Source organism: Eschrichtius robustus, chromosome 2 (assembly GCF_028021215.1).
Source record: "Eschrichtius robustus isolate mEscRob2 chromosome 2, mEscRob2.pri, whole genome shotgun sequence".
Taxonomy (NCBI): Eukaryota; Metazoa; Chordata; class Mammalia; order Artiodactyla; family Eschrichtiidae; genus Eschrichtius; species Eschrichtius robustus.
The window spans coordinates 163,981,232-164,005,379 of NC_090825.1; the positions used below are offsets into that span (position 1 = coordinate 163,981,232).

A 24,148-nucleotide genomic window follows, 5' to 3' on the forward strand; every position below is an offset into this window, starting at 1 on the left:
TGTGAGTAAGCCTGGAAGCAGAGCATCCCCCAGTAGAGCTGTCAGGTGAGACCACAGCCGCAATTGACATCTTGACCTCAGCCGGTGAGAGACTTTTGGACAGAAAACCGAGAGATAATAAATGTTGTTGCAAGCCACTGAATCTTTGGGTAGTTTGTTACATAGCAATAGGTAACTAATACACTGTATGTTGCTGACTCCTTAAAAGAAAACAATGTATTGCTGATATTTTGCAATGCTGACTCCTACACATAACCACAGTAAGGAATTGCTATTCCCTCCCAACAATTAGAATACTGAACAAAATAACCACACTTTTGTGGGTTTAGTTTTTAAATACATATCAAATATTAATTCTGAGAGCCAGTCCTCTGAAGGGGTGACTTCTTGCAAGTTAAAAAGAAACAGTTCTCAGCTCTCAAATTTAATCGAATTTTGCTTTCTACCACTAAAAAATTGAGATATAATTGACATCTAACATTGTGTAAGTTTAAGGGGCACGACATACTGATTTAATACATTTATGTTGCAATGGGATTGCCACGGTAGTGTCAGCTAACCCCTCTGTCGCATTACACAGTTACAATTTCTTCTAGTGGTGGGAACAAGGAAGATATATTCTCTTAGGAAGTTTAATGTTTATAATACAGTTGTCTGTAATTACTATACTGTGTATTAGATCTCTAAGACTTACTTATTTACTAGCTGCACATATACGTCATTAAACAACTTCAGTTTTTCTTGAACAAAAGGAGCCTGCTTGATTGCCAGAGAAGAAAGTCTTTAATGTTCTGCACAGAAGAATTTGTCATTTGCTAATAACACATGATTGTGTTAACTCTTCTCCCCATTTCATAGGGGGGATTTTAAATCACCACTCTCCTGTTGAATCCCCACACTGATTATTTGATGTGTATGGGGCAGATAAATCACCGTTTGGTTTACTAACCACAAGAACACGAGTCACCGCATTTGGACCTGATGGAGAGAACTGCTCATTGCTCAGAAGTCCTAGAGTCTGAGGTAGAAGTATTTATGAAAGGATCTTGAGGTGTAAGGGAAAATGGAAAGAAGGACGAACTGAAATAAGCACTCCCAACAGGTTATATTTCCTTCCAGGATTTGATCAAGAATTTTTGACTTTGCAAATTCATAGGAGCAGAGAGTAAAATGGTGGTTGCCAGGGGCTGGGAAGAGGAAGAAATGGGGGAGGTGTTGGTCAAAGCATACAAACTTTCAGTTATGCAAGGCGAATAAGTTCTGGAGATCTAATGAACGGCATGGTGACTATAGTTAACAATACTGTATCGCGTATTTGAAAGTTGCTAAGAGGGTAGATTTTAAGTGTTCTCACCACACACACACAAAGAGGAATATGGTAACTATGCCAGGTAATGGATGTGTTAGCTTGATTGCGATGATCATTTCACAAAGTATACATATACCAAACATTAAGTTGTACGTGTTAAATAGACACAACTTTTATTTGTCAATTAGTCCTCAATAAAGCTCTTAAGAAGACAGAATTTTTGACTTTGAAGATGACTCTGAGAGGCATTTAGTTTAGTCCAGGGTTTCTCAATCTTAACACAGTTAACTGTTTTTGGCCAGCATAATTCTATGCCATGGTGGGGGTCTGCCCTTTGCACTGTAGGACACTTAGCAGCACCTCTGGGTTCTCTACCTCCTAGTTGGGACAACCAAAAATGCCTCTAGACATTGCTGAATGTCCCCTGGGGGCCAGAATTGCTCTTAGTTGAGAATCTCTGTTTTTATCCAAAAACAGAGAACTACTGAGAACTTTGTTGAGAACTACTGTTTTCGTCCTATGTGACTCTCCTCAGTACAATGTCCCTGGCAAATTCTAGCCCGTGCTTGATTGTTTCTGTGTCAGGGAACTCACTACTTCACAGAATTAACCCCTCCCCTCCATGGTTGGACATCTCTGAAAAGCAGCAAGATCTTCCTTAGAGTAGAATAAAAATGACTGTTAAAGGATACAATTTCTCCTTTCGGGGGCGATGAAAATGTTTTGGAGCTAGATGCAGGTGGTGCTTGTGAATTCAATGAGTTACCGCCGAATCGTGTACTTTAAAATGGATAATTTTAAGTCATGTGAATTTCCCCTCAATAATAAAAAAAGAACATGAGTTTTTACTATTTATGGAGACCTCTCTACTACCAGGCACTGGGGTAAATGATATACAGTATCACCTCAATGAATCCTGACAGCAACCTGGTGAGAGAAGTAATTCTATTATCATGGTTTTACACAAGAGAAAACTGAGGCTCAGAGAGGTTAAACAAGTTGCTTAAGGTAACACAGCTAGGAGGGGTCAAGCCCAGGTCTGCCTCTCTCCCCAGCTGATGCTGTACTGCTTCCTCTGCCAGTCTCTTATTTTCCAGGAAAACTGGGAAGATAATACAGGAGCTAGCAGAGTCATGGTGAACCAGCTAATTACAAGGAAATCTTTATATTTGTAAAACTGAAAATTAAATAAGGCAACACACATAGAAACACTCTGCAAACTTTAAGTTAATCCACTTGTTCATTGATTCATGTGACAAATATTTACCCAACGTTTGCTATGTGCCTGGTACTGGGGATACAGAGGAGTAAGACAGATATGATCCCTCCCTGCAACAGATGTTGGTGCCACACCCATATCTCCTTGGCACCATCCCCATACACACTACACTGGCCTTCCCAACTGCTAGCCCCTTCAGCTCCCTGCCTGAAGGCTATCTCTGGCCACTGAAGCTTGCTTGGTCCATGCAAAGGCCAGAAGCGCAGCCCTCAATCTATGACTGACTAGAGTTGATGGATAAGTACCCCAGCCTCCTTGCTCCTTGGTTGGAATAACTCTGAGATGCGTGCTCTCCACAATCTCTGAGACGTCCCCAGCAGGACTGAGCCTCAGTTGCCCATGGTGGTAATTTGTTTAACACCTGTTACTGGCTGCCTTCTTTTCCCTGCACCACTGCCCTGCTCCTATCCTGGGACTTCCTCGAATTGCCTTCCAGATAAATTTCTTACACTTGAATTCTTGTTTTCAGGTCTGCTTCCAAGAGCTCTAAAAATAAGGCAGTACCTCAGAGGCTTGATAGTTACTAGACTATCACACACAAATGGGACAAGAATTATAAGGAAAAGTGCAGGGTATTATGGAAATGTATATATAGGGGTTTGATCTAGTCTGTGGAACCAGGGAAACTGATGGTACTAGACTGGAAAAGGGATAGGAAGAGAATTTTCTTTTCTTTTCTTTTCTTTTTTCCCCCTCAATGCAGCTTCAAGTAGCATTCTTAGAAACATCTTTATAACAAGAGTTCTTAAACACTTTTCTACATGCTTTACAGATGGCTATAACTTTAATTTACTGATATAACGCTGTCTTCAAAGCAGCTTGCAAGTAGCATTCTTAGAACCATCTTTATAACAAGTGTTCTTAAACACTACATGAACGGCAGAATGGGTATAAGTTCCATTCACTGATGTAGCACTGTTCCCAGCGCAGCTTGCAAGTAGCAGTCTTAGAGACATCTTTATAACCAATGTTCTTAAAACTTGTCTACATGCATGGCAGAATGAGTATAACTTCCATCCACTCATATACCACTGTGGGAGAGAATTTTCTAAGCAGAGGGAGTAACGTGTGCAAATGCTTGGGGGCAAGTCTGAAGCGTGGAAGAAACTGTGGTAGGCTGCATAACGCTCACTTCCCCCACCTCCCCTAAAGATGTTCATGCCTAAATCCCTCAAAGCTGTGAATATGTTACCTTACTTGGTAAAAGGTACCTTGCAGATGTGACTGAGGATCTTGAGGTGGGGAGAGTATTCTGGATCACCCAGGTTGGTCCTGTGTAATCACAGGTTTCCTTACAAGAGGCAGGCAAGAGGGTCAGAACCAGAAGAAGATATAATGACCTAAGCAAAGAGTTAGTGTCAGATTTAAAGACGCTGCTGTGGCTTTGAAGGTGGAGGAAGAGGTCACAAGTCAAGGAATGCAGGCAGCCTCTAGAAGCAGGAAAAAGCTAGGAAATGGGTACTCCTTCAGAACCTTCAGAGGAATCGTGGCCCTGTGGACACCTTGACTTTGACCCAGTGAAATCCAGTTTGGACTTCTGACTTCCAGAACTGTAAGATCTAAATTTGCATTGTTTTAAGCCACTAAGTTTGTGGTAGTTTGTTACAGCAGCAATAGGAAGCTCACACAGAAATAAAAATGACTGAAGCGCCAGGTGTCAGAATACGGTGTAGGATTTGCATGAGACTGGGGGCGGGGAGCGGGTGGTGAGGTCAGATTGATATGGTCTGAATGTTTGTGCCTCCCCCCAACTTCATATGTTGAAATGCTAGCCCCCCAAAATGATAGAATTAGGAGGTGGGGCCTCTGGGAGGTGATTAGATCATGAGGGTGGAGGCTTCATGAATGGGATTAATGTCCTTATAAAAGAGACCCCAGAGAGCTCCCTGGCCCCTTCCACCACGTGAGGACACAGTGAGAAGGTGCCTGCTATGAGCCAGGAAGAGGGTTCTCACCAGAATGCGACCATGCTGCCACCTTGATCTTGTGCTTCCCAGCCTTCAGAACTGTGAGCGATGGCTGTCTGTTGTTTATAAGCCATGGCTGAGCTGTGTTTGTGTATCAGGGGGAAACACGGCAACAGGAGGCCCAGTTAGGAGGTTGTAGGACCATCCAGGCAAGAGCTGATGGTGCCTTAAACTGGAAGGTGAAGGGGATACGTGGGGCAGGGGATGGAGGAAAACAGATGGATTCAAAATTATTAGGAATCAAATCAACAGGGTGTTTGATTGCAAACAATACCCCCTAGTTCTCAGCATAGTGGCTGGCTTCAGTTAATGCTACTGAATGATGTTGATTGAGCGACTAAATGAATGACAGGGATACACCCAATGTCCAAGGGAGAACTTGCAGGCCCCAATTATGGTTTTCATGGGCCTGAGGAACTTTCACCTTCATGGACCCCTTCCTCTGTAAAAAAGGATAAAAAAATATTTTTTAAAAAAAATTTATTTATTTAAAAATATTTATTTATTTATTTATTTAGGCTTTGTTGGGTCTTAGTTGTGGCATGCAGGATCTTTCATTGCATCATGAGGGCTCTTCATTGCAGTTCACGGGCTTCTCTCTAGTTGTGGCGCGCGGGCTCCAGAGTGCATGGGCTCTGTAGTTGCGGCATGGGGGCTCTCTAGTTGTGGTGCGTGGGTTCAGTAGTTGCAGTGCGTGGGCTTAGCTGCCCCACAGAATGTGGGATCTTAGTTCTCCCACCAGGGATTGAACCAGCGTCCCTTGCATTGCAAGACAGATTCTTAACCACTGGACCAGCAGGAAAGTCCCTAAAAAATCATTTAAAAACTGCATTTGTATAACTTATATGAGGTCACTAGGGTAGTCAAAATCATAGGGACAGAAAGTAGAGTGGTGGTTGCCAGGGGCTGGGGGAAGGTGAGGATAGGGGATTATTGTTTAATGGGGGTAGAGTTTCAGTTCTGCAAGATGAAAAGAGGAATGAATGGCTGGTGATGCTTGCATAACAGTGTGAATGTCCTTAATGTCACTGAACCAGACACTTAAAAATGGTTATGATGGTACACCTAAAAGAGTTAATTTTGCTGTATTTAAATTATACCTCAGTAAACCTGACTTTAAAAAGAAAAAAAAAATGGTTATGATGGTAAATTTATGTTATGTGTATTTTACCACAATTAAAAAATTGAAAAAAATCCTGCATTGGTATAAAGATAAGTATAATCCAGGCGGAAGTTATAATTTTAATAATTTAAATATTTATAATATTTTATATATTCATATACGGCATACAATATTGTACATAGTGTAAATATATTATGTACTTATTTTTATATAGTTGTATGTTTCTTCTGACTTTAAAAGAAATTAAAAAGAGAACATTTTCGTGGGTCCCTCCACTAGTCTCTGCTGTGGCCAATGCAGAAGTCGGCCCTGGGAAGTTGGTAGCAGGGAGGGAATGCATATCAAACATGGTGTGCCTCAGACTCATTAGAAATGCAAATTCCTAGACCTTGTCCCCTGAGATTCAGATTCTGTAGGTCTGGAGTGTGGCCCAGGAATCTGTATCATTGAAGGGCACTGTAGGTGTTCTCACGCAAATGACACCTGGACCATTCTTTGGGGGCAGTGCAGTATCCCCATGTGGGGCAACCCCACACCTTTAAAAGTCCAGACTTAACCCCTCACTTGCTGGGTGGCATTTTAAGTCTTGCCACTGCTCTATTTCTTCATCTCTAACATGGGGGTGATAACATTCACCTTTTAGTGTCACTGAGAGGCTCCCTGGGGGCCCACAGCTCGACTTAGGGGCGGCAGCCAAAATCTCAGCTCCGAGGCAACTGAGGGGATTGTACAAATGCTGTTGGGGAGTGTTGGGTGAGCTGAGGTGACAAACTGGGTCTGTGTCGGCTAGGATGAGGGTGGCAGGTTGCAACCCAGAGGGTAAGGCATTGAATGCAAAGGGAGTATTTGCATCCCCATGTAAGGTTTCTGGGGAAGATGGATGGACAAAGATGCAGACAAAGGGGACAGTCCCCAGGCCCAGGAAGGACCTGGAAGGGGCTCAAAAGTCAGAAGGGTGGTGATGGCTCTATACCCCAGGAGGATGGATGGACTGTGCCAATGGGCTCCCTTTCTCTTTTGTTTTGACCATTAGAGAACAGTGGCCAAGAGAGGAAGAGGGGATAGAGGCATTTATTCCCCCAGCATCCACATGGAATTTCCTTCCTTCTTGCACTTAGGAACACCAGACAGTGCTTGTCTCCTTCTGACCACCTTGCCCCTTCATACTTACGAGTGGCAAATATGACTCCTCACAATAAGTAACACCTTGGGTACTGTGTTATCCCTTGAGGTTTCCCTACATCCTGCCTACACCTCTGCAAATACAGTCCATTCTCATTATTCATGGAGGTTATGTTCTATAAAGTTGCCCAAATACTGAATCATCACTCCCAGGAGAAACACAAGAAGTAGATTCTTGTGAGCCTCTGGTCACATATTTGTCAACTGATCAATACATAACCTTGTCTTATGTGTGTTTCTGCTTAAAGATGACTTATTTAATTATATATTGCTCAATAAAAATATTATACATTAATGTGAGTCATTAATATTGAACTCAAGGGCAACAGCGCTATAACTTATGCCTGAAGTGAACCTGTGTAACACACGCATTTTCTCTGTAAGGCATGTGTCAGCCTTCTTGTACTTAGGAACACGAGACAGCACTTTGGCATGATGATTAGGAGCTGTTTAAAACAGTGAAATCACCAGCGAAAAGCCCAAAAATACAAAAAAAAAGTGCCAAAAAGTAGACTCGAAAAGGACACTTGTTTAGGGATGAGACCTGAAACAGGAAGGCAGAGCCTTGCCTTGCTGTACCTTCTGGGATTGTGTGGTCTGGACGCAAAAGTCTTCTACTGCTCTGTGCACGCTCTCAAATGATCGGGGAAGTGCCACGGTATTGGGGGTTTCGAATAAACTTGAGTGAGTTAGGTGAATTCACAAATACAGAATCTTTGAGTCATGGGGATCAGCTGTTGTTTCTTCGTTAAAATTCCTTCAAATTGTGTGTGCTATCTGCTTCCTGTTGGCATCCTGATGGGTACAGGGAGGAAGTGCCTGAAGAACATTCCCAGGGAAATTAGAATCCCAGGGAAATTAGAACCCCAGGGAGCCGCTGATGATCCCCAGGCTGTGCAGTCCCTCTTGAGATAAGGGAGCTGGCTATGATGCCCAAGGACTCTGAGTCAGATACTGCTGGTTTGAACCCCCAGCCCTACTCCTCAGCTCTGTGATCCTGGGCACGCAGCTCTCCCTTTTTTCTGTGTATTTTCCTGTCAAACGAGCATAACTTGCTCCATCTACACTCGGTTGTCATGGTGAGCCCATGGATGCTTGTCGTCTGGAGCAAGAGAGAGCGAGCATGGATTCACACCCAGGTTTAAATCCTGCTTTGTCCCTTGCTGGCTCTATGACCCTGGGCAAATGATTTCACCTTCCTGAACTTCATTTCCTTCTCTGTAAAATGTTGACTGGGCTCGGTTGTGACCGTGACTTTGCCAAAAGGGTAATACACGTGAGGGCGATTTTTAGCATATGCATGGCCAGTCTCATGAGAGAGGAATCATGTGTGATTTGGTCCTTGCTGTATCCCCAGCACCTAACACAGTCCCTGGCATGAAGCAGTTGCTTGGGAAATATTTGTGGCTTGAATGAACACCCCTTGTTCTATGTACACCACACGCTGGAATCTTCCTATGAGAGCAGGTGATTATCACAACTTGGTGTGAAGAGTTCTGTGATGGGAGGGTGTCCAAGAGAACAGAGAGGAGAAATTGAACTATGCCTGAATGGGTGGGTGCAGTCAGGTGGGCTTCCTGTAGGAGACCACACTAGAGCTGCATCCAAAAGGAAGATATTGGCTGCACTTGATCAACTTGTGAGCTCCCTGAGAGCAGGGACCATGTCAGCCTTGCTCACTGCTGCGCTCTCAGCACCCGGTTCAGAACCCGGCACTTTATAGGGGCTTAATAAAGGATGCTGTGAATTTTGAAGTATCCCCTCCCCCAGGTAAATGGAGAAAAGGGCAGTGGGAAGCAGGCAGGGCTCAATTCCACCTCTGCACTGGAGTTGCTTGGGGTCTGGGAATAGAAACAGCCTCCACTAGAGAGAGCTCCAAGGGAAGCTTCATCCATGTGTGTGTGTGTTTTGTCAAGAAAGGCAGAATCCGAGTTCTGCTTAGAGAGCAGGCTGTAGAGTTAGGTATTAAAATTCCAGCTCTTCCACTTACTAGCTGCATGACCTTGGGCATCTGCTTAACCTCACCGTGCTTCACCTTCCTTAACTGTAAAATGGGAATAGCAATTCACCTGCAGTTGAGGATATTTTATACGCAGCCACCATTCTGTAGGTCTTAAATGTATGAACTCATCTATCCTTATGACAAGGCTTCGAGGTTGAATGCTGTAATTCTACATTTTACAGGCTGGAGACACTGAGGCCAGAGAGGAACAGTGACTTGCCTAAGGCCACACAATCTGAAATCGGGGAGCCAGGATTTGAACCCTAGAACTATGGTGGCCAAATCCATTCTATTAACTTCCAGGATACACCACCTATAAAGTGTTGTAGGGTAAGTGACCAGTAGGTGCCTAATGAGTAGTAATTATTAGGTTATTTTTAATTATAATTCTGCTAGAGGGAGCTCGGAGAGAGGGTGGGTCAGGAGAGAGGGAGGGCCGCTGGGCTGTGGCCGACTGGGGCGACGGTGCGCCTGTCACTTGCGGGCGATGCTGGACTGCGCGCGCGGCGGCGTGCGTGGGTCCCGGTCGTTGACCAGGCACTGCGCCTGCTCGTAGCACACGTGCGGGTGCCGCTGGCGGAGGCGCAAGCGCACCACGCTGTAGTCCACGTCCTGCCCGATCTTCTTGCAGCTGAGGCTCCAGGTGAGGTTCCTGCGCATGGAGAGCAGCTCCTCCAGGTTCTTTTCCACATGCGAGATGCGGCGCTGCAGTTTGTCAGTGCCCTGGAGACGGGGAGGGGCCGTGTTGAGAGACAGGCGAGGCGGAGCGAGGCGCTATCTGGGATGCGAGGACACACCTGGGCCAGGTGTGCGTGTGAAAGGACAACAGCTGAAGAGGGGACGGGCCTCAGATTGCGGGGGGGGGGGGCACATCTGAGTCGGGTGTGCGTGTGAAAGGGCCTCGCCTGGGAAGGAGCACAGCTAGGAGGGGCGAGCCTCGAAGGGGGTTGCGAGTTACACACCTGGGCCGGAATGTACTTGGAAAAGGACCTGTGACAGGGCGGGTATGAAGGAGGGGATGCACCTGCAGATGAGGGGAGGAGCGGACCTTGGACAGAGTTGGAGCTGAGGTTGAGGGGACTTATTTGAGACAGGTGTGGGTATTGAAGATCATCCTTCTGGTCGAGGAGTTTGAAGGACTCACAGACCTGAGTGAGGGGGTCTGACCTGGGCTAAGTGTGCTTGAGAAAGGAGTCTTACCAGGGCAGGGTCGCGCCTGGAGAGGGTGGGCAGGCGCGGAAGGGGGAAGGACAGGGGCTTACCTGGGCGAGGCGCGTGGCCTCCGGGAGTTGGGTGCCCACGTGTCTCTGATACATGCGAACCAGAGGTCTGTCCAGTTTCTCTCGAGTCTCCAGGTGACTCTCTGACAGAGGACCCTGGCGGAGTGTGGTGCGTAGAGCCGTGAGGCCCAGCCTACCCGACGCCCCTGGCCGCATCCCCGCAGACCTTTTTCCCAAACCATACCTTGACGAGGCCGCGGGTGATGTACATCTCCTGGTTGAATTTCGTGCACCGGTGGATAGTTCCCCTCATTAGTCCTAAGGTCATGTTCAGCCTATCCTGGGTGGGTGGGAGCACAGGGAGAATCACATCGGCTTCCTGTCCCCTCTCCTCCTGCGTCCCCCTCCTCCCTCCTCGGTACCATAGCATCCTAGACTCCAGCCACCAACTCGGAGCGGCGCCGGCGGGGCCCACCTTCAGCTCCAAGGTCTCGCGCATTTTCTGCGCTAGCGAGGCGCACACGCGGTCGCTTATCTGCTGTTGCTGCCCTCGGATGTCCTCCTCGTTCTTTGCCATATCTAGCAAAGCGTCCTTGGACTCCATTAACAGTCGCTTGGCTTCGTACAGCGCCGCGGCGCACTCTGACGGAGTGGGGAGGGGGGACGCGTGTGGGGTGTCAGGGTCTCCTTTTCCCAACCCTGGCTTTCTGCGTCCCCCTCTCTATTCTCAGGTGGTGGTGGGCCCTGGGCAAGGGGGCTTTACTGATGGACTGGGAGAAAGTCCAGGGGAGGGGCCAATAGCGGGGTTAGTATGAGTAGCATCAGGGAGTGACTGAACGAGTCAGAGTGTGGGAAGCAGGAGTGCGCAGGGGAAAGAGCTAATCAAGAACGTGCGCTCTGCTGGAGACCGGCAGCCCTCTCTCTTGGTCGAGGGGGGCAGTTACCCGGGGAAGGCGGCAGCCGAGAAGTGGGGGAGAGGTGGGTACCAAGGAAACCCACTAGAGTGGACTCCTTTCTGTGGGGTTTTACCTGGGGTATAGGTGCCCACAGGGTCTGGAGGCGGAGTTTTCAGGCCCTGAGTGCGCGGGGTGGGAACTCGGGAGAGGTTCACCCAAGAGTGGCGGCCCGCCTGCTCCAGGACCTTGTCCAGTGGCTGGTTCATTAGATCCACAGCTTGGAGCCTCTCCTTACAGCAGAAGACCAGAGTGTCGCGGCAGGAGGCCAGGGTCTGGGAGCGAGGAAGGAGAGAGAGGCAGAGGTCAATTGTAAGCTGGGAGATTGGGAGAAGTGACCCGTGATCTCTCAGCTAGCGGCCGCCAAGTGTTTCTGCCTCCAAATTGACTTTCTCCATTTCTTGTTGCAGCCGGAAAGGAGCAACCCGTTTTCAAGTGGAAGCTCAGATGCCCAATACTCTCAGCCTCTGTCCAGAAGCCTTCAGTGGTCCCTGGGTGGGGAGTAAGGAACAGTAGGGGCAGGTGGCAGCTTTCCTGTTCCCAGTATTAGCTGCTTGGGTTCTGTGCCTGGCTCTGCTCTGGCACCCTGAGAAAGCCCCTCCCCCATCAATTTCCCCATCTGTGAAGTGGAGAGGTATTTAGCTGTACCTACACTTTGGTCTTCTTGTGCCATCCCTTCTCCTCAGTTGCATTCAGGGCTTATCCCACCCCGACCCCTAGTCTCCAGGTCTCCCTTCCTCTTTTCTAGTCAGTATGAAGCACCCTCAGCTGTCTTCAGAGTTCCTCTTTCCAGGCTCTACTGCATCTGGACCCCCATCCCTACCCAAATCCTACTTCCACTGTTATAAAATATATTGCATTCCTCAGATATTTGTGATTATTTGAAAGTCATATTAAAACAGAAGACTTCATATATATATATCCATATAAACACCACATTCATCAAAATATAGAATATTTCCATCACCTCAGAAATTTCCTTGATGCCCTGTACCTCTTTCCCACTAAGCTGCCTAGTAGATTAGTTAAGGGTTCAGTAAACTACAGACTTTGGACTGGCCATCTGGTTTTGTAAATAAAACTTCACTGGAACTTGGCCGTACTCATTCACATACATATTGTTTCTGGCTGTTTTTGTGCTCCACTGGCCAAATTAAGTATAGATCTTTCTCGAGTTACGACGGGGTTACATCCCAGTAAACCCACTGTAAGTTGAAAATAGTATGTTGAAATGCATTTAATACACTTAACTTACCAAACATCATAGCTTAGCCTAACCTACCTTAAGCGTGCTCAGAACACTTACATTAGTCTACAGTTGGGCAAAATCATCTAACACAAGGCCTATTTTATAATAAAGTGTTGAATATTTCATGTTATTTATTGAATACTGTACTGAAAATGAAAAAAGAATGGTTGTATGGGCACAGAATGGCTATAAGTGTATCCGTTGACTATTTCATGTAATTTATCGAATAATGTACTGAAAATGAAAAAAGAATGGTTGCATGGGTACAGAATGGCTATAAGGGCGTCAGTTATTTACCCAGTGGCTGACTGGGAGCTGTGGTTCACTGCTGCTGCCCAGCGTCATGAGAGAGTATCGTACTGCATATTGCTAGCTGGGGAAGAGATAAAAATTCAAAATTTGAATTACAGTTTCTACTGAATGTGTATCACTTTTGCACCATCATAAGTTGAATCACTGTAAGTTGAGGACCATCTGTAATTGTGACAGAGACCGTGTTGCACACAAAGCTTAAACAATTTACTACCTGACTCCTTAAGAAAAAGCTTTTGAAATTTAGAACTTCATAGAAATGGAATCATACAGTGTGTACTTTTAATGTCCAGCTTCTTTTGCTGAATATCGTGTCATTGAGATTCATCCATTTAGGTAAAAAATGGATTTAAAAAGTCTTTCATTCATTAATGAATTCAAATATTCATTAAGCCCTTCCTGTATGCTGGGCAGTGTGCCAGGTGGCAGGGATGCAGTGGGGAAAAATGATCCAGTTCCTGACCAAAGGAAGTGAGAGGGTCAGCATGTGCAGATAAGATTGGATAGTGAGTGAATCAGAGAAATGGGGATTATCTGAAAGGGTGCATGGGATCAAAAGAGGTTTTTTTTTTTTTTTATTGTGGTAAAATAGACATAGAAATTGGCCAAGTAAACCATTTTAAGTGTACAGTTCAGTGGCATTAAGTATATTCACAATGTGCAACCATCACCACTGTCCATTTTCAGAACTTTTCACCATCCCAAATAGATCTGTATCCATTAAAGGATAACCTCCCATTTGTTCACTGGTGAGAATGATCCAATAAAGAAAGAAATATTGATGATGCAGGAGAAGGGGAGAAGGTAGGTGTGGCAGGTAGATAGAATTATAGGACTGGCACAGAAAAAATGAGAGAAGTTTTCTTCAGTGGTTTCCATGCATTGGGGTCATTCATTGAGAATGAAGAAAGAGCAGGGAGTTGGAGGGATCTGAAGGAAGAGAAGGTATGAAATAACTTGCACAGTGCGACAGCAAGCCTTCTAGAGACACATGGTGAGATCTCTGGGAAAGCTCTGAGTGTCAATTTGAGATCTGAGTTCATGATTTTAAGTTGAAACATGTCTATTTGGTGTGAGCATTTTTCCCCTGGGTTTATATCTGTCTGTCTTTTCCCACCTCCCAATTTCCCTTTCTCTCTTGCAAGCCCTTCCCTAAGGGGACTACAGGGTCTTCTCCCTTGTCTGTTTCAGACTTCCTTGAAGGATTTTTCAGGATCACCAGATTTAAAGGAATATGACAGCGGCCTGGGGGTGCCACAGGTTGAGTGCGATTAAGGTTCAGCACCACGGATAGTAGGTGCACCAGCTCCTAAATCCTTTCCCCCAACTCCACTCTCCCAACCCTGGCCGGTCCCTTCTTTGAATGCCCCTATAATATGAACTCCTTGAGGGCAAGGCCAGTTCTGTACTGTTCACAACTTTGTCCCCAATGCCAAGCATGGTGGTTGGGACACCAGGGTACTGGATTAATATTTGTCAAATGGAAGAGTCAAAAGTACACACAGGCTCCATGAAACATAAGTACTCTCCCATCTCCATTAGTGATCTCATAAGGAAATCCTTGTTGCAAGAGTGAAGGATTCAGTGAGAGACCATGTCTGGCTGGAGCTGACAGAGACAAGCACATAGTACAGTGCAAAGAGCTCAAGACGTCTGAGTTGAATCATGAGGAAGTTCTCCCACTTCTGGGTACGTATCCAGAGGAAATCAGGACCTCGAAGAGAAATAGCTCCCATGTACATTTCAGCATTATTCACAACAGCCAAGACATAGAAACAGTCTAAATGTCTGTTGACAGATGAATGAATAAAGAAAATGTGATATAATATATAATACGGTAATATAATAATAGTAGTAATTACCAGTACTAGCAATATTACTATATTATATTAATACTATTACTATACTAATAATATATAGCAATAATATTAATATATTAATAAATTATGTAGATATCAATATATTATAGTATATAATAATATGTAATATATAATGAAATATTATTCAGTCTTAAAAAAGAAGGAAATCTTGCCATTTGTGACATCATGGATGAGCCTGGAGGATATTATGCTACGTAAAATAAGCCAGATACAGAAAGGTCTCGCTTATATGTGGAATCTAAAATAGTCACATTCAGAGAGGGAGAAATTAGAATGGTGGTTGTCAGGGGCTGAGGGGAGAGAGAAATGGGGAGATGTTGGTCCAGTTGTACAGAGTTTCAGTTATGCAAGATTAAGTTCTGGGGATCTAATGTCACTATAGTTAACAATACTGTCTTTTATAATCGAAATTTGCCAAGTGTTCTCACCACACACATGAGGTGATTATGGTGGTTATTTCACAGTGTACACATATATCAAACCCTCAATTTGTACATTTAAGTATATACACAATTTAAATTTGTTAACTGTATCTTGCTAAAGATGGAATAAAAAGACACCTGAGCTGAAACCACAGCCCTACCACTGGCTAGCTCCATGCCTTGGGTGAGGCCATGTCTTTCTGAGCCTCAATTTCCCCATCTCTAATGAGGGGATCATAGTTCTATTTCACAGGAGGATTTTAAAGACCTAATGACTGCACAGGGCTTGGCACAGAGGGGGATGTTCATTGCTATTTTGAGGCCCAACTCCAGCTCTCAGAGCTCCAGTCTTTCCATTCCATAAAGTGGAAATACAGTGAATGTCAGGTCAGGGTGGGGCGGCTGTGTGGGTCGAGGGATTTGCTGTTGCTACAGTCCCCAAGGTTAGAGCAGTTTGCCCATTAGGTGGCCAAGGGTCCCCGTACAGCTCCCTTAAAGTGGCCCCAGGTATTCCCAACCTTGAGCAGGGCCTCTGATTTTTCCATATCTTTCTCCATCTTCCTCTTCATTCTCTTTAGTTCCTCTTTCTCCCAGGTAAGCATCCTGTCAGCTTTGTCAGGGATCTGGAAAACAAGGAGAGAATCTTTTTTTTAAAATTAATTAATTAATTAATTTATGGCTGTGTTGGGTCTTCGTTTCTGTGCGAGGGCTTTCTCTAGTTGCGGCAAGTGGGGGCTACTCTTCATCGCGGTGCGCGGGCCTCTCACTATCGCGGCCTCTCTTGTTGCGGAGCACAGGCTCCAGACGCGCAGGCTCAGTAATTGTGGCTCACGTGCCTAGTTGCTCTGTGGCATGTGGGATCCTCCCAGGCCAGGGCTCGAACCCGTGTCCCCTGCATTGGCAGGCAGATTCTCAACCACTGTGCCACCAGGGAAGCCCGAGAGAATCTTTCACACCTTTGGGAGAGGGCTGGAGGGGAGAGTTCTCCTTCCAGAGTAGTAGAGGGTTTGCCAACCTCATAAACTCTGGCTTTGGGGAATGGAGTTGGGGGCACTCTCGCCTTTTGGGGATCTCACTCTCTGAGAAGGCTTTAACTTTTAGGGGGCTCTCACTTGGGGTAGGTCTTACCCTCTAGAGAGCAGGGCTGGGGGCTTCTCCCTTTTACAGGTAGGAGCCCAGTGAGCTGGGATGGAAGTGACTTAACCTGGGGAAAGGTCGTCATCACTTTCTGGGGCTGAGGGTCCCCCTTCCTTGGTGATGGTCTTATCTTCTCTCCCTGGCTAGAAGTGGAGGAGTCTCATCATAGGGATGATGAGAGTTTGCCTTCTTGAGGTCTCACTATCTGGATCTGGGGGCTGGGACTAGGAATCCCCCTCTGTGGGTGGGGTCTCATCTCTCCCCAGGGAGGCTGGAATATTCTCCCCTTTTGGGGTGGGGGTCTGGGGTTTCACTTTAGGGGGAGGATTTCACCAGGGCTGGGACTAGGGGTCTCACCCTTTCCCCCTGGCTAGGGGCTTAACTCTCAGGTGCAGGAGCTGGGAGTCCAAGGGTCTCAATCTTTAGGCAAAATCTGCTACTTCCCCCCTGGGTGAGGCCCTGGGAGGGGTTCTCACTCGCTGAGGCTGGTGGGGGACTTTGGTTAGGGTTTTAAAAATAAGCATTTTGAGGAGAGTTTCATCTGGGTTGGGGCCAGGACATCACCCACGCTGCTCAGCTGGGGGCTTCGTGTGTGTTTTCAGTGGGACTGGGGCACTGAGGGTCTCATGCCTGTGGGAGGGTCTCACCCTCTGCGCCTACGGACTGGGTGAGTGATTTCATGTCTGGGCTGGGGGTTGTAGATTTTACTCTTTGGGAAGGATTTCATCTAGTCTGACTCAAGGGTCCCACCTTCTCTCCCTGGCTGGGAGACTGGGATAGATTCCCCCTCTGGGGCAAGGGGCCTGAGAATCTCATCTCTTTGGGAGGATCTCCGCCTCTGGCGCTGGGAACAAAGGCACCTCATCTTGGGGGTATTTTCTTGTGCTCTCACTCAATGGAGCTGGGACGGGTTGGAGAGTTCTCTCTATAGGGTGGGTTTTGCCCAGGCTGAGCATCTGGGAGCGGAGGCCTCAGTCTTTGCGACTGGACTGGGGGGAATGGTGGTCCCACCTTCTCAGACTTGGGCCGGTAGCCCCGCAGCTTGACGCTCTGCTGGTTAATAAGCAGTGCCTTGCGCACTTCGCTGAGCCTGTGGTCGGTAGCCTCCCGCTGGCGCTGCAGCAGCCGCAGCTGCCCATTGATCTGGTGCTGGGCGCGGCTGAGGCGGGCGGCAGTGAGGCGCGCCCCACGAGCGTGCGCGTGCACCACCTCGGCCGTCTGCAGGGCCCGCGCGTCGCGGTGTATGGGCAGCGGCAGGCGCGCGTGCCAGGCAGGCGGCTTCATCTTGCCCTTCCACAACGTAACGCCCTCACCCGGCGGTGGCTTCTCCTTGGTGCTGCCACCTTTGAGCATCTCCACGCGGAAGCGCCAGGGCAGGATGTAGGCGGCCCGGCAGAGGTGGCGCGCCACGTGTGGGTCCCGCACGCTGTCCTTGGGTTGCCACATGGTCACCGCCTCTTGCCCACAGCGGTCGGTCAGCTGGTGCGCCTTCTGTGTCAAGGCCTTGGTCGCCTCGCGCCATGCTGGAGGCCCAACACGCGTGTCCTGGCTGTGCTCAACCGGGGGTATCAACACGGGCATGGTCCCTGCTTGGTGTCCTCGCCTGGCCCGAGGTCCTCTCCAGGAGCGGCAGGGACCCCCAACGACACGCAACTCCTTCCTGGCCTGAGGAGTGAGTGAAGCAGAGCACCCATCACCATGACGACCGTGGCAACAGCGCAGGCAGAGTTCCAAAAGTGGGGGAGGGGAAAGGCTACAGGGAAGGGTTGGATGGAGTCTTCGCTTTGGAGCCAGGCAGACGTGGCTTGGAATCCTGGCTCTTTGAGGAAACGGACCTCATCTAGCCCACCTCTCACTGTTGCTTCTTACCCTCCAGGAACACGGGCCTTCTTCCAGCTCTGAGGACATGCTAAGGTCTTTCCCACTTCAAAGCTTTAGATATGCTGTTCCTTCTGTGTAGTATACTCCTTTCCACCTCCTTCCGATGGATGGCTCCTTTTCAGTCTTCAGAACCCAGCTTAAATATTACCATCTTAAAGGAGTCTTTCCTTAGTGCAATATCTAAGCCCTACTCTCTCCCATCACTCAGGATTTTTAGTGCAAGCCACAGCAAAGGTAAAGATGGTTTCCCGGTCAGAATCACAGCCAAAAAATACAAAGACACGTGGTGGCTCTTGAGGACACCATGGCTACCACTGCAGAAATCTCAGCTGCTGGTTGGCTGTCCCTGGGAATGGCACTGTTACTGCGACCAGCAACTGAGTCAGTTCTCTATAGTACCTGCTTTTTTGCCTCCTTAGTTCCCAGGGTCCAAGGTGGCTGCATCTAATTGCCTGAGCCTGTGTCACATGATCATGCCTGAGCTACAGGGGAAGCTAGGAAAGTGACTCATGTCTGAACTTCCTGTTTCTATGGCGGAAGGAGGACTTTGTTTCCCACCCACCAAGACTTACATGATGTATAATTCCTCTAACATAGGAAGCCTCTCAGAGTCTGGGGAAGAAAAAGAGACAATTGCCCTCAATCTCGCCCCCATAATTCTCCATCACATCACCTTGTTTGTTTCCTTCTAGCAGTAGCATCTTTACCTGGGCCATTGATAGGCATCTCAAACTCGACAGGTCCAAAACCACACTTTTGATTAATCTCCCTGATCTTTTTCCTCTGCTGGTGTTCTCGGACTTGATAGTTAGCCCACCATCCACCCCAGTTGCTCATGTTAAAAACTTAGGAAGCTTCCTTAATTTTTTTGTGTCCACATCTAATCCATCAGCAAGTTTTGCCTGTCCTACCTTCAAAACTTATCTCCAACATGATCTTTTTTTTTTCTCCATTGCTACCAGCGGCATTCTTATTCTCATTCACACCATCATTTCTCACTCACCTGGTCTCCCTGTCTACCCCCTCCTCCCTTGCCTCCCCAAATTCATTCTCCACACTACAGTCAGCACTATGTTTTAAACTAGAGCACATCACTTTCTCGCTTAAAAACCCTTCAGTGAATCTCATTATACTTAGAATAAAATCTGAGATCTTTACTCAAAAGTGTCACTTCCCCGAACTAACACATCTTCTATCTTCCACCCCCAGGTCCACTCCGCACTGTGCTCCAGTCTCTCTGGCCGTCTTTGTGTTCCTCTAACATGTCATGCTAGTTCCTACCTCAGGGCCTTTGTACTTGCAGTTACCCTTTTGGCTGAATCTCTTTCTCTCAAGATTTTTGCCTGGCTGGGTTCTTGGTGTCCTTCAGGAAGGTCTCACTTCTTAGACAGGTCTTCCTTGACAACTCAAAAGCAGCTCCCTTAGTCTTATAGTCTCTTTACATAGTGTCTTCATAACACTCACTACTAACTGAAAATGTCTTATCCATTTATTTGCTTACTGAAAAATTTTTTTGTCTCCCCCACCTACCCTGGTAGAATCCAAGAGTCTTGAGAGCAGGAACCTTGCTCTCAAGTGCCCAGCACAGCTCAGGGCACATAACAGGTCCTCAGTACACATGGGATGAAGGAATGGATGGCCTCAATCACATGCTGTGATAATTTTACTTGCTTCTTTTTTTTGAGATGAAAGTTTCATAAATTAACCATTTAAAAATGCACAATTCAGAGGCATTTAGTACATTCACGATGTTGTGCGACCACCACTTCTACCAGGTTCTAAAACATTTTTATCATCCCCAAATAAAATCTTGTTCCCATTCCCCTCTCCCCTCAGCCCCTCGCAACCACTATCTACTTTCTATCTCTATGGATTTGCCGGTTTCGTATATTTCATTTAAACTAATCATACACTGTGTGACATTTTGTGTCTGGGGCCTCTTTCACTTAGTGTGATGTTTTTGAGGTTTGTCCAAGCTGTAGCATGTATCAGTACTTCATTCTTTTTTATGGCTGTATTCCATTATATTTATATACTGCAACTTTGTTTACTCATTGATTCATTGATGGACATTTTATGTATTTTTTACTTGTCTCCTTTGTCTACCTTCCCCATCAGACTGTGAGATTCATGAAGGCAGTGACCTTGCCTATTTTATATATCGCTGCATCCCAGCACCCAGTACAGATGGTGGCTCATAGTAAGTACTCAATAAACATTTATTTAATGAATACATGAGTGAAGGAATGGATAAGTGTTTTCTTATTGAGTGACTGAGAAACGCAAGGAAGAGAAAGGAATGAATGACCCTGGCTTTGCAAAAATCAAAGGATCATTTAGTAACGGGAAGGAATAAGATGGAAAACTGAAGGCTCCCAGGTCAGCCATGCTGGAGACCCACCAGGAAGAAATGGGGGTAGGTAACTTTTGGTGATGGAGGCTTGTTTCAAGGATTCTCAAGAATGCGGGTTTAGTACAGACATTAGCCCCTGGGCCCAATGGTATCTGACTCAACAGATCTTCACTAGAGTCAGGATAGTACCATGGTCAAGATTCTGGAGTCAGATGACTTGGGTTCAAATTATGATTCTGACACTTGCCATCTGTGTGATCTTGGGCAAGCCACTTGACTTCTCTGTGCTTCCGTTTCCTCATCTGTCAACTAGGATAGTAGGATTGTGGCATGGATTAAATGAGTTAATATGAATGACGTGCTTAGCATGGTAACTGACACAAAGTAATCATTATGAAAGTGCTTCTATTTCATTTTTATTAATTGAATAAATAGACGAATGAGCTATTTTAATACCAGGCCATGCAGAGAGGGTTTCACAAAGAACCAGGGAGATAGCTCATTTGGGACAACATTCTGGACTCAACCATCCACCTTTGCTCTGTTCATTTAATGCTTCCATTTTGCTAACTGGAGGATTTCACTGGATTGGGTTGCTGCTTGGTGTATGGAGCACATCTATTGGGCAGTGTTTGTGCTAAGCTACCCGAGGGACACCTGTATCAGACCTACATATGGAGGAATTTGGCTCCAACTTGGGTCTTTGGTGAAATTCATTAGGGCGATGGGTGAGGGTGTGGTCTGTCCCATTCTGGCTTTTAATTGGTTCTCCTCGTTCTTGCCAATATACTCCTAGTGTGTATTACATCGTCTGAGCATTGAAATTGGTGCATACTACTGCCCATTGCTCAGTCTGCCAACTTCTCCTCATTTTCATCTTCCAACACAAGTTTGACTATATCAACTTCTAAAACTCACCTCCAATTCCTGGCTTTGGTGGTCCGTTTTGGACACTTTTTTTTCCCTATCCTGACACACATGCCCATTTTTAGGAATAGGTGAACCATCTTCTGCACAGCTTTCAAAGTCTGCTGGTCAGAGCCTGGGTTGGCAGGTGCTAGAGACTGAAATTTTGTGTCCTTCCAAAACTCATATGTTAAATCCTAATGCCCAATGTGATGGTATTTGGAGGTGGGGCTTTGGGGAGAGGATTAGATCATGAAGGTGGTGCCCTCGTGAATGGGATCAGTGCCCTTTTAAAAGAGACCCCAGAGAGCTTCCTCACCCCTTCCACCATGTGAGGACATAGCGAGAAGAAGCTGTCTATGAGCCAGGAAGCTCTCACCAGACACATAATCTGCCACTACCTTGACCTTGAACTTCCCATCTTCCATAACTGTGAGAAATAAGTGTCTGTTGTTTATAAGCCACCAGTCTGTTATTCGGTTATAGCAACATGAACGCAGTAAGACAGAAGGTGCCTGGAAGGAACCAGAGCAGGGATGGGGTTGGCTCTCAGTCTCCAAGAGATTGAACTATGTGTGGCTGAACAGAAATAATGAAGTTTAAAAAATGCTACAGAAACACTTACATACATGAGTTGAGGGCTGGGAAAATGTTTCACTACTCTCCAACCCCAAATACCTTCTCAAGCTAACAGATAAATCTATTTTCATGATATGAAAATAATGTATGCACATTGTGTAAAACACAGAAAATATGATGAGGGGAATAAGAATCATCTGTAATTTTACCATCCACAGATAACTATTCTGAACATGTTTTGATTTCACTCTAGCCATTTCCCTATCTCCCCCCCTCCATATATATAGTTACAGGTATACACATCTCCCTCCTCCCAACACACTAAAGCTCAAATATTTCTAACTCAGGCCAGTGGGGAATAATACTTGTAAAATTAGCTCTCTGATTTTTATAACGAAGAACACTTTAAAGAAATTCCTTTTTGTAGCCATCTTTGCTGGGACCACCTGTTCTATATAATGAGTCCTACAAGGTGGGGAGCAGAAGTCTGCCCTTGCATTGAATAGAGTGAAAATGCAGAATGTATGAAGGAGGACCTTCTAAAACTTCTGGCTTTTCTTTCCTTTTTCTTTTGATGTTACATGGAGATGCCCTTCACTCTGAAATCTTGGCAGGTAATTATCAGAAACCCTTTTTTAGGTTCCCCGATGTCTTCCCTTCTGGGGCACCAGGTTCTACTTTTAGTAGGTGCCCCCTTTCTCTTGGAGATAATCACATCAGTTGGTCTCTTGTTCCAGGGGGATATGACCTAGAATCAGTTTTGTCTTTGAGAAATGAGGTCGCTTTCCTGCGGGAGGTGTCAGGAGACTGTGGGAAGTCCCAGGCTGGGAGAGGAGGTTCTTCCTGGTTTTTCCTGGTCACCTCCTGCAGAGGTGGTGACCGTGCTGGTCAGTGAGGGATAAAGACTCGTCCGTATGTCTCTAGCCCCCATCAGTCCTCTGAAATGGTTTAGGCAAAGGTTACAGTGTCCTCCTGCAACTGACCAATTCCTAGTTTCTTTTCCATCCCATTCAACTTGACCTCGAGGCAGTATTTGAAATTATCAACCACCTGAAACTTGAATATCCTCCCCAATACTCTTTCACACTCTTCCCTTTTGCCTTTAGTCTTGGTCTTTCACTGGCTGGTTGTCTGCCATCCACCCTCAAATATTGAGTGTTCTTTAGGTGAGTTAGGCAGTCTTGAAGATGGCTCCTAGTGGTCCCCACCACTGATCTTCATGCCCTGTGTAATTCCCTCCTTTTGAGTGTGGGCTGAACCTAGTGACTCACTTCTAACCAATAGAATATAGTGAAAGTGATAGGATGCCCTTTCTGAGATTAGGTTATAAAGAGATCATGGCTTCTGTCTTGCTCACTCTTTCAGAAAAGGAGAGGCCACATGGCAAGGAACTGAGGGAACTTCTGGTTATCAGCCACTGAGGACCTAAGACTCTCAGTCCAATATTTGTGAAGAACTGAATCTTGCCAACGACCCCATTAGTAAACTTGGAAGCATATCCTACCCCAGTCTAGCCTTGAGACTAGATAGATGACCTGGCTGACATCTTGTCTGCAGCCTGGTGAGAGACCCTGAGCCAGAAGACCCAGCTAAGCTCTGCCCAGATTCCTGACCCACAGAGACCCATGTAATAAATGTGTTGTTTTAAGTTTTATGCTGCTAAGTTTTGGGATAATTTGTTATGCAGCAATAGCTAGCTAGTACATTAGATTTCCATTCTCCATTCACTTCTCATCCATCGCCTTCTCCCTGGAAAATCTCATCCACATTAGTGGATTTGGGTATCACTTATTTGGTTAGGATGACTGTGGCTTTAAGACCAATGGGTAGGTTTAGTGAGATGAGCCTCAAGTTTAGAATAGCATCCAAATTCCTTACCGTGATCTACAGAATTCCAGTTCTTTACCATCTGGTCTACCTTTTATTCCCCCTATCCCATCACTTTGTCCTTGGATCATGAAGCCATGCTGGTGCTCAGACTCCTCAAATTTATTTAATCTCATGGTCTTTGTACTTGCTTTCCCCCTCTCTGGAATATTCTTCCCTCTCTGGAATATTTTTCACCTGCATTTTTATATGGTTTACTCCCTCTCATCTTTTAGATCTCTGCCCAGGTATTATCTCCCAAAGGGCCTTTCCTTGACCATCTGAAGTATCACACTGTCATGGTGTACTGCATCTCTCCTACATCAGTTTGTGGTTCTCTCAATTCCCTCTCTAAATATCAGCTTCGTGACAGGGACCTCACCTGTCCTGGTCATCACTGAATCCCTGGTGCCTGGCCCAGTTTCTGGCACAAAGCAGGTTCTTAATACTTATTTGTTGAATGACTGAATGATGGTGGCCCTACCATGCTTGGACTGAATTCATGTGTGGGCCAACCAAAGAGTTTCT

General features: G+C 46.2%; 1 protein-coding gene across 1 annotated transcript; it reads right to left on the minus strand.

Annotated features, from left to right (window-relative positions):
• Nucleotides 1-9,336: 9,336 nt before the first annotated feature.
• On the minus strand, nt 9,337-17,616 carry TEKTL1 (tektin like 1). Its single transcript, XM_068534698.1, has 7 exons — nt 17,047-17,616; nt 15,417-15,521; nt 11,112-11,310; nt 10,558-10,724; nt 10,327-10,422; nt 10,125-10,238; nt 9,337-9,585 (listed from the first exon to the last, which is right to left on the minus strand). The coding sequence occupies exons 1-7, from the start codon at nt 17,614-17,616 to the stop codon at nt 9,337-9,339; spliced, it is 1,500 nt and encodes a 499-aa protein (XP_068390799.1).
• Between the last annotated feature and the right edge of the window lie 6,532 nt (nt 17,617-24,148).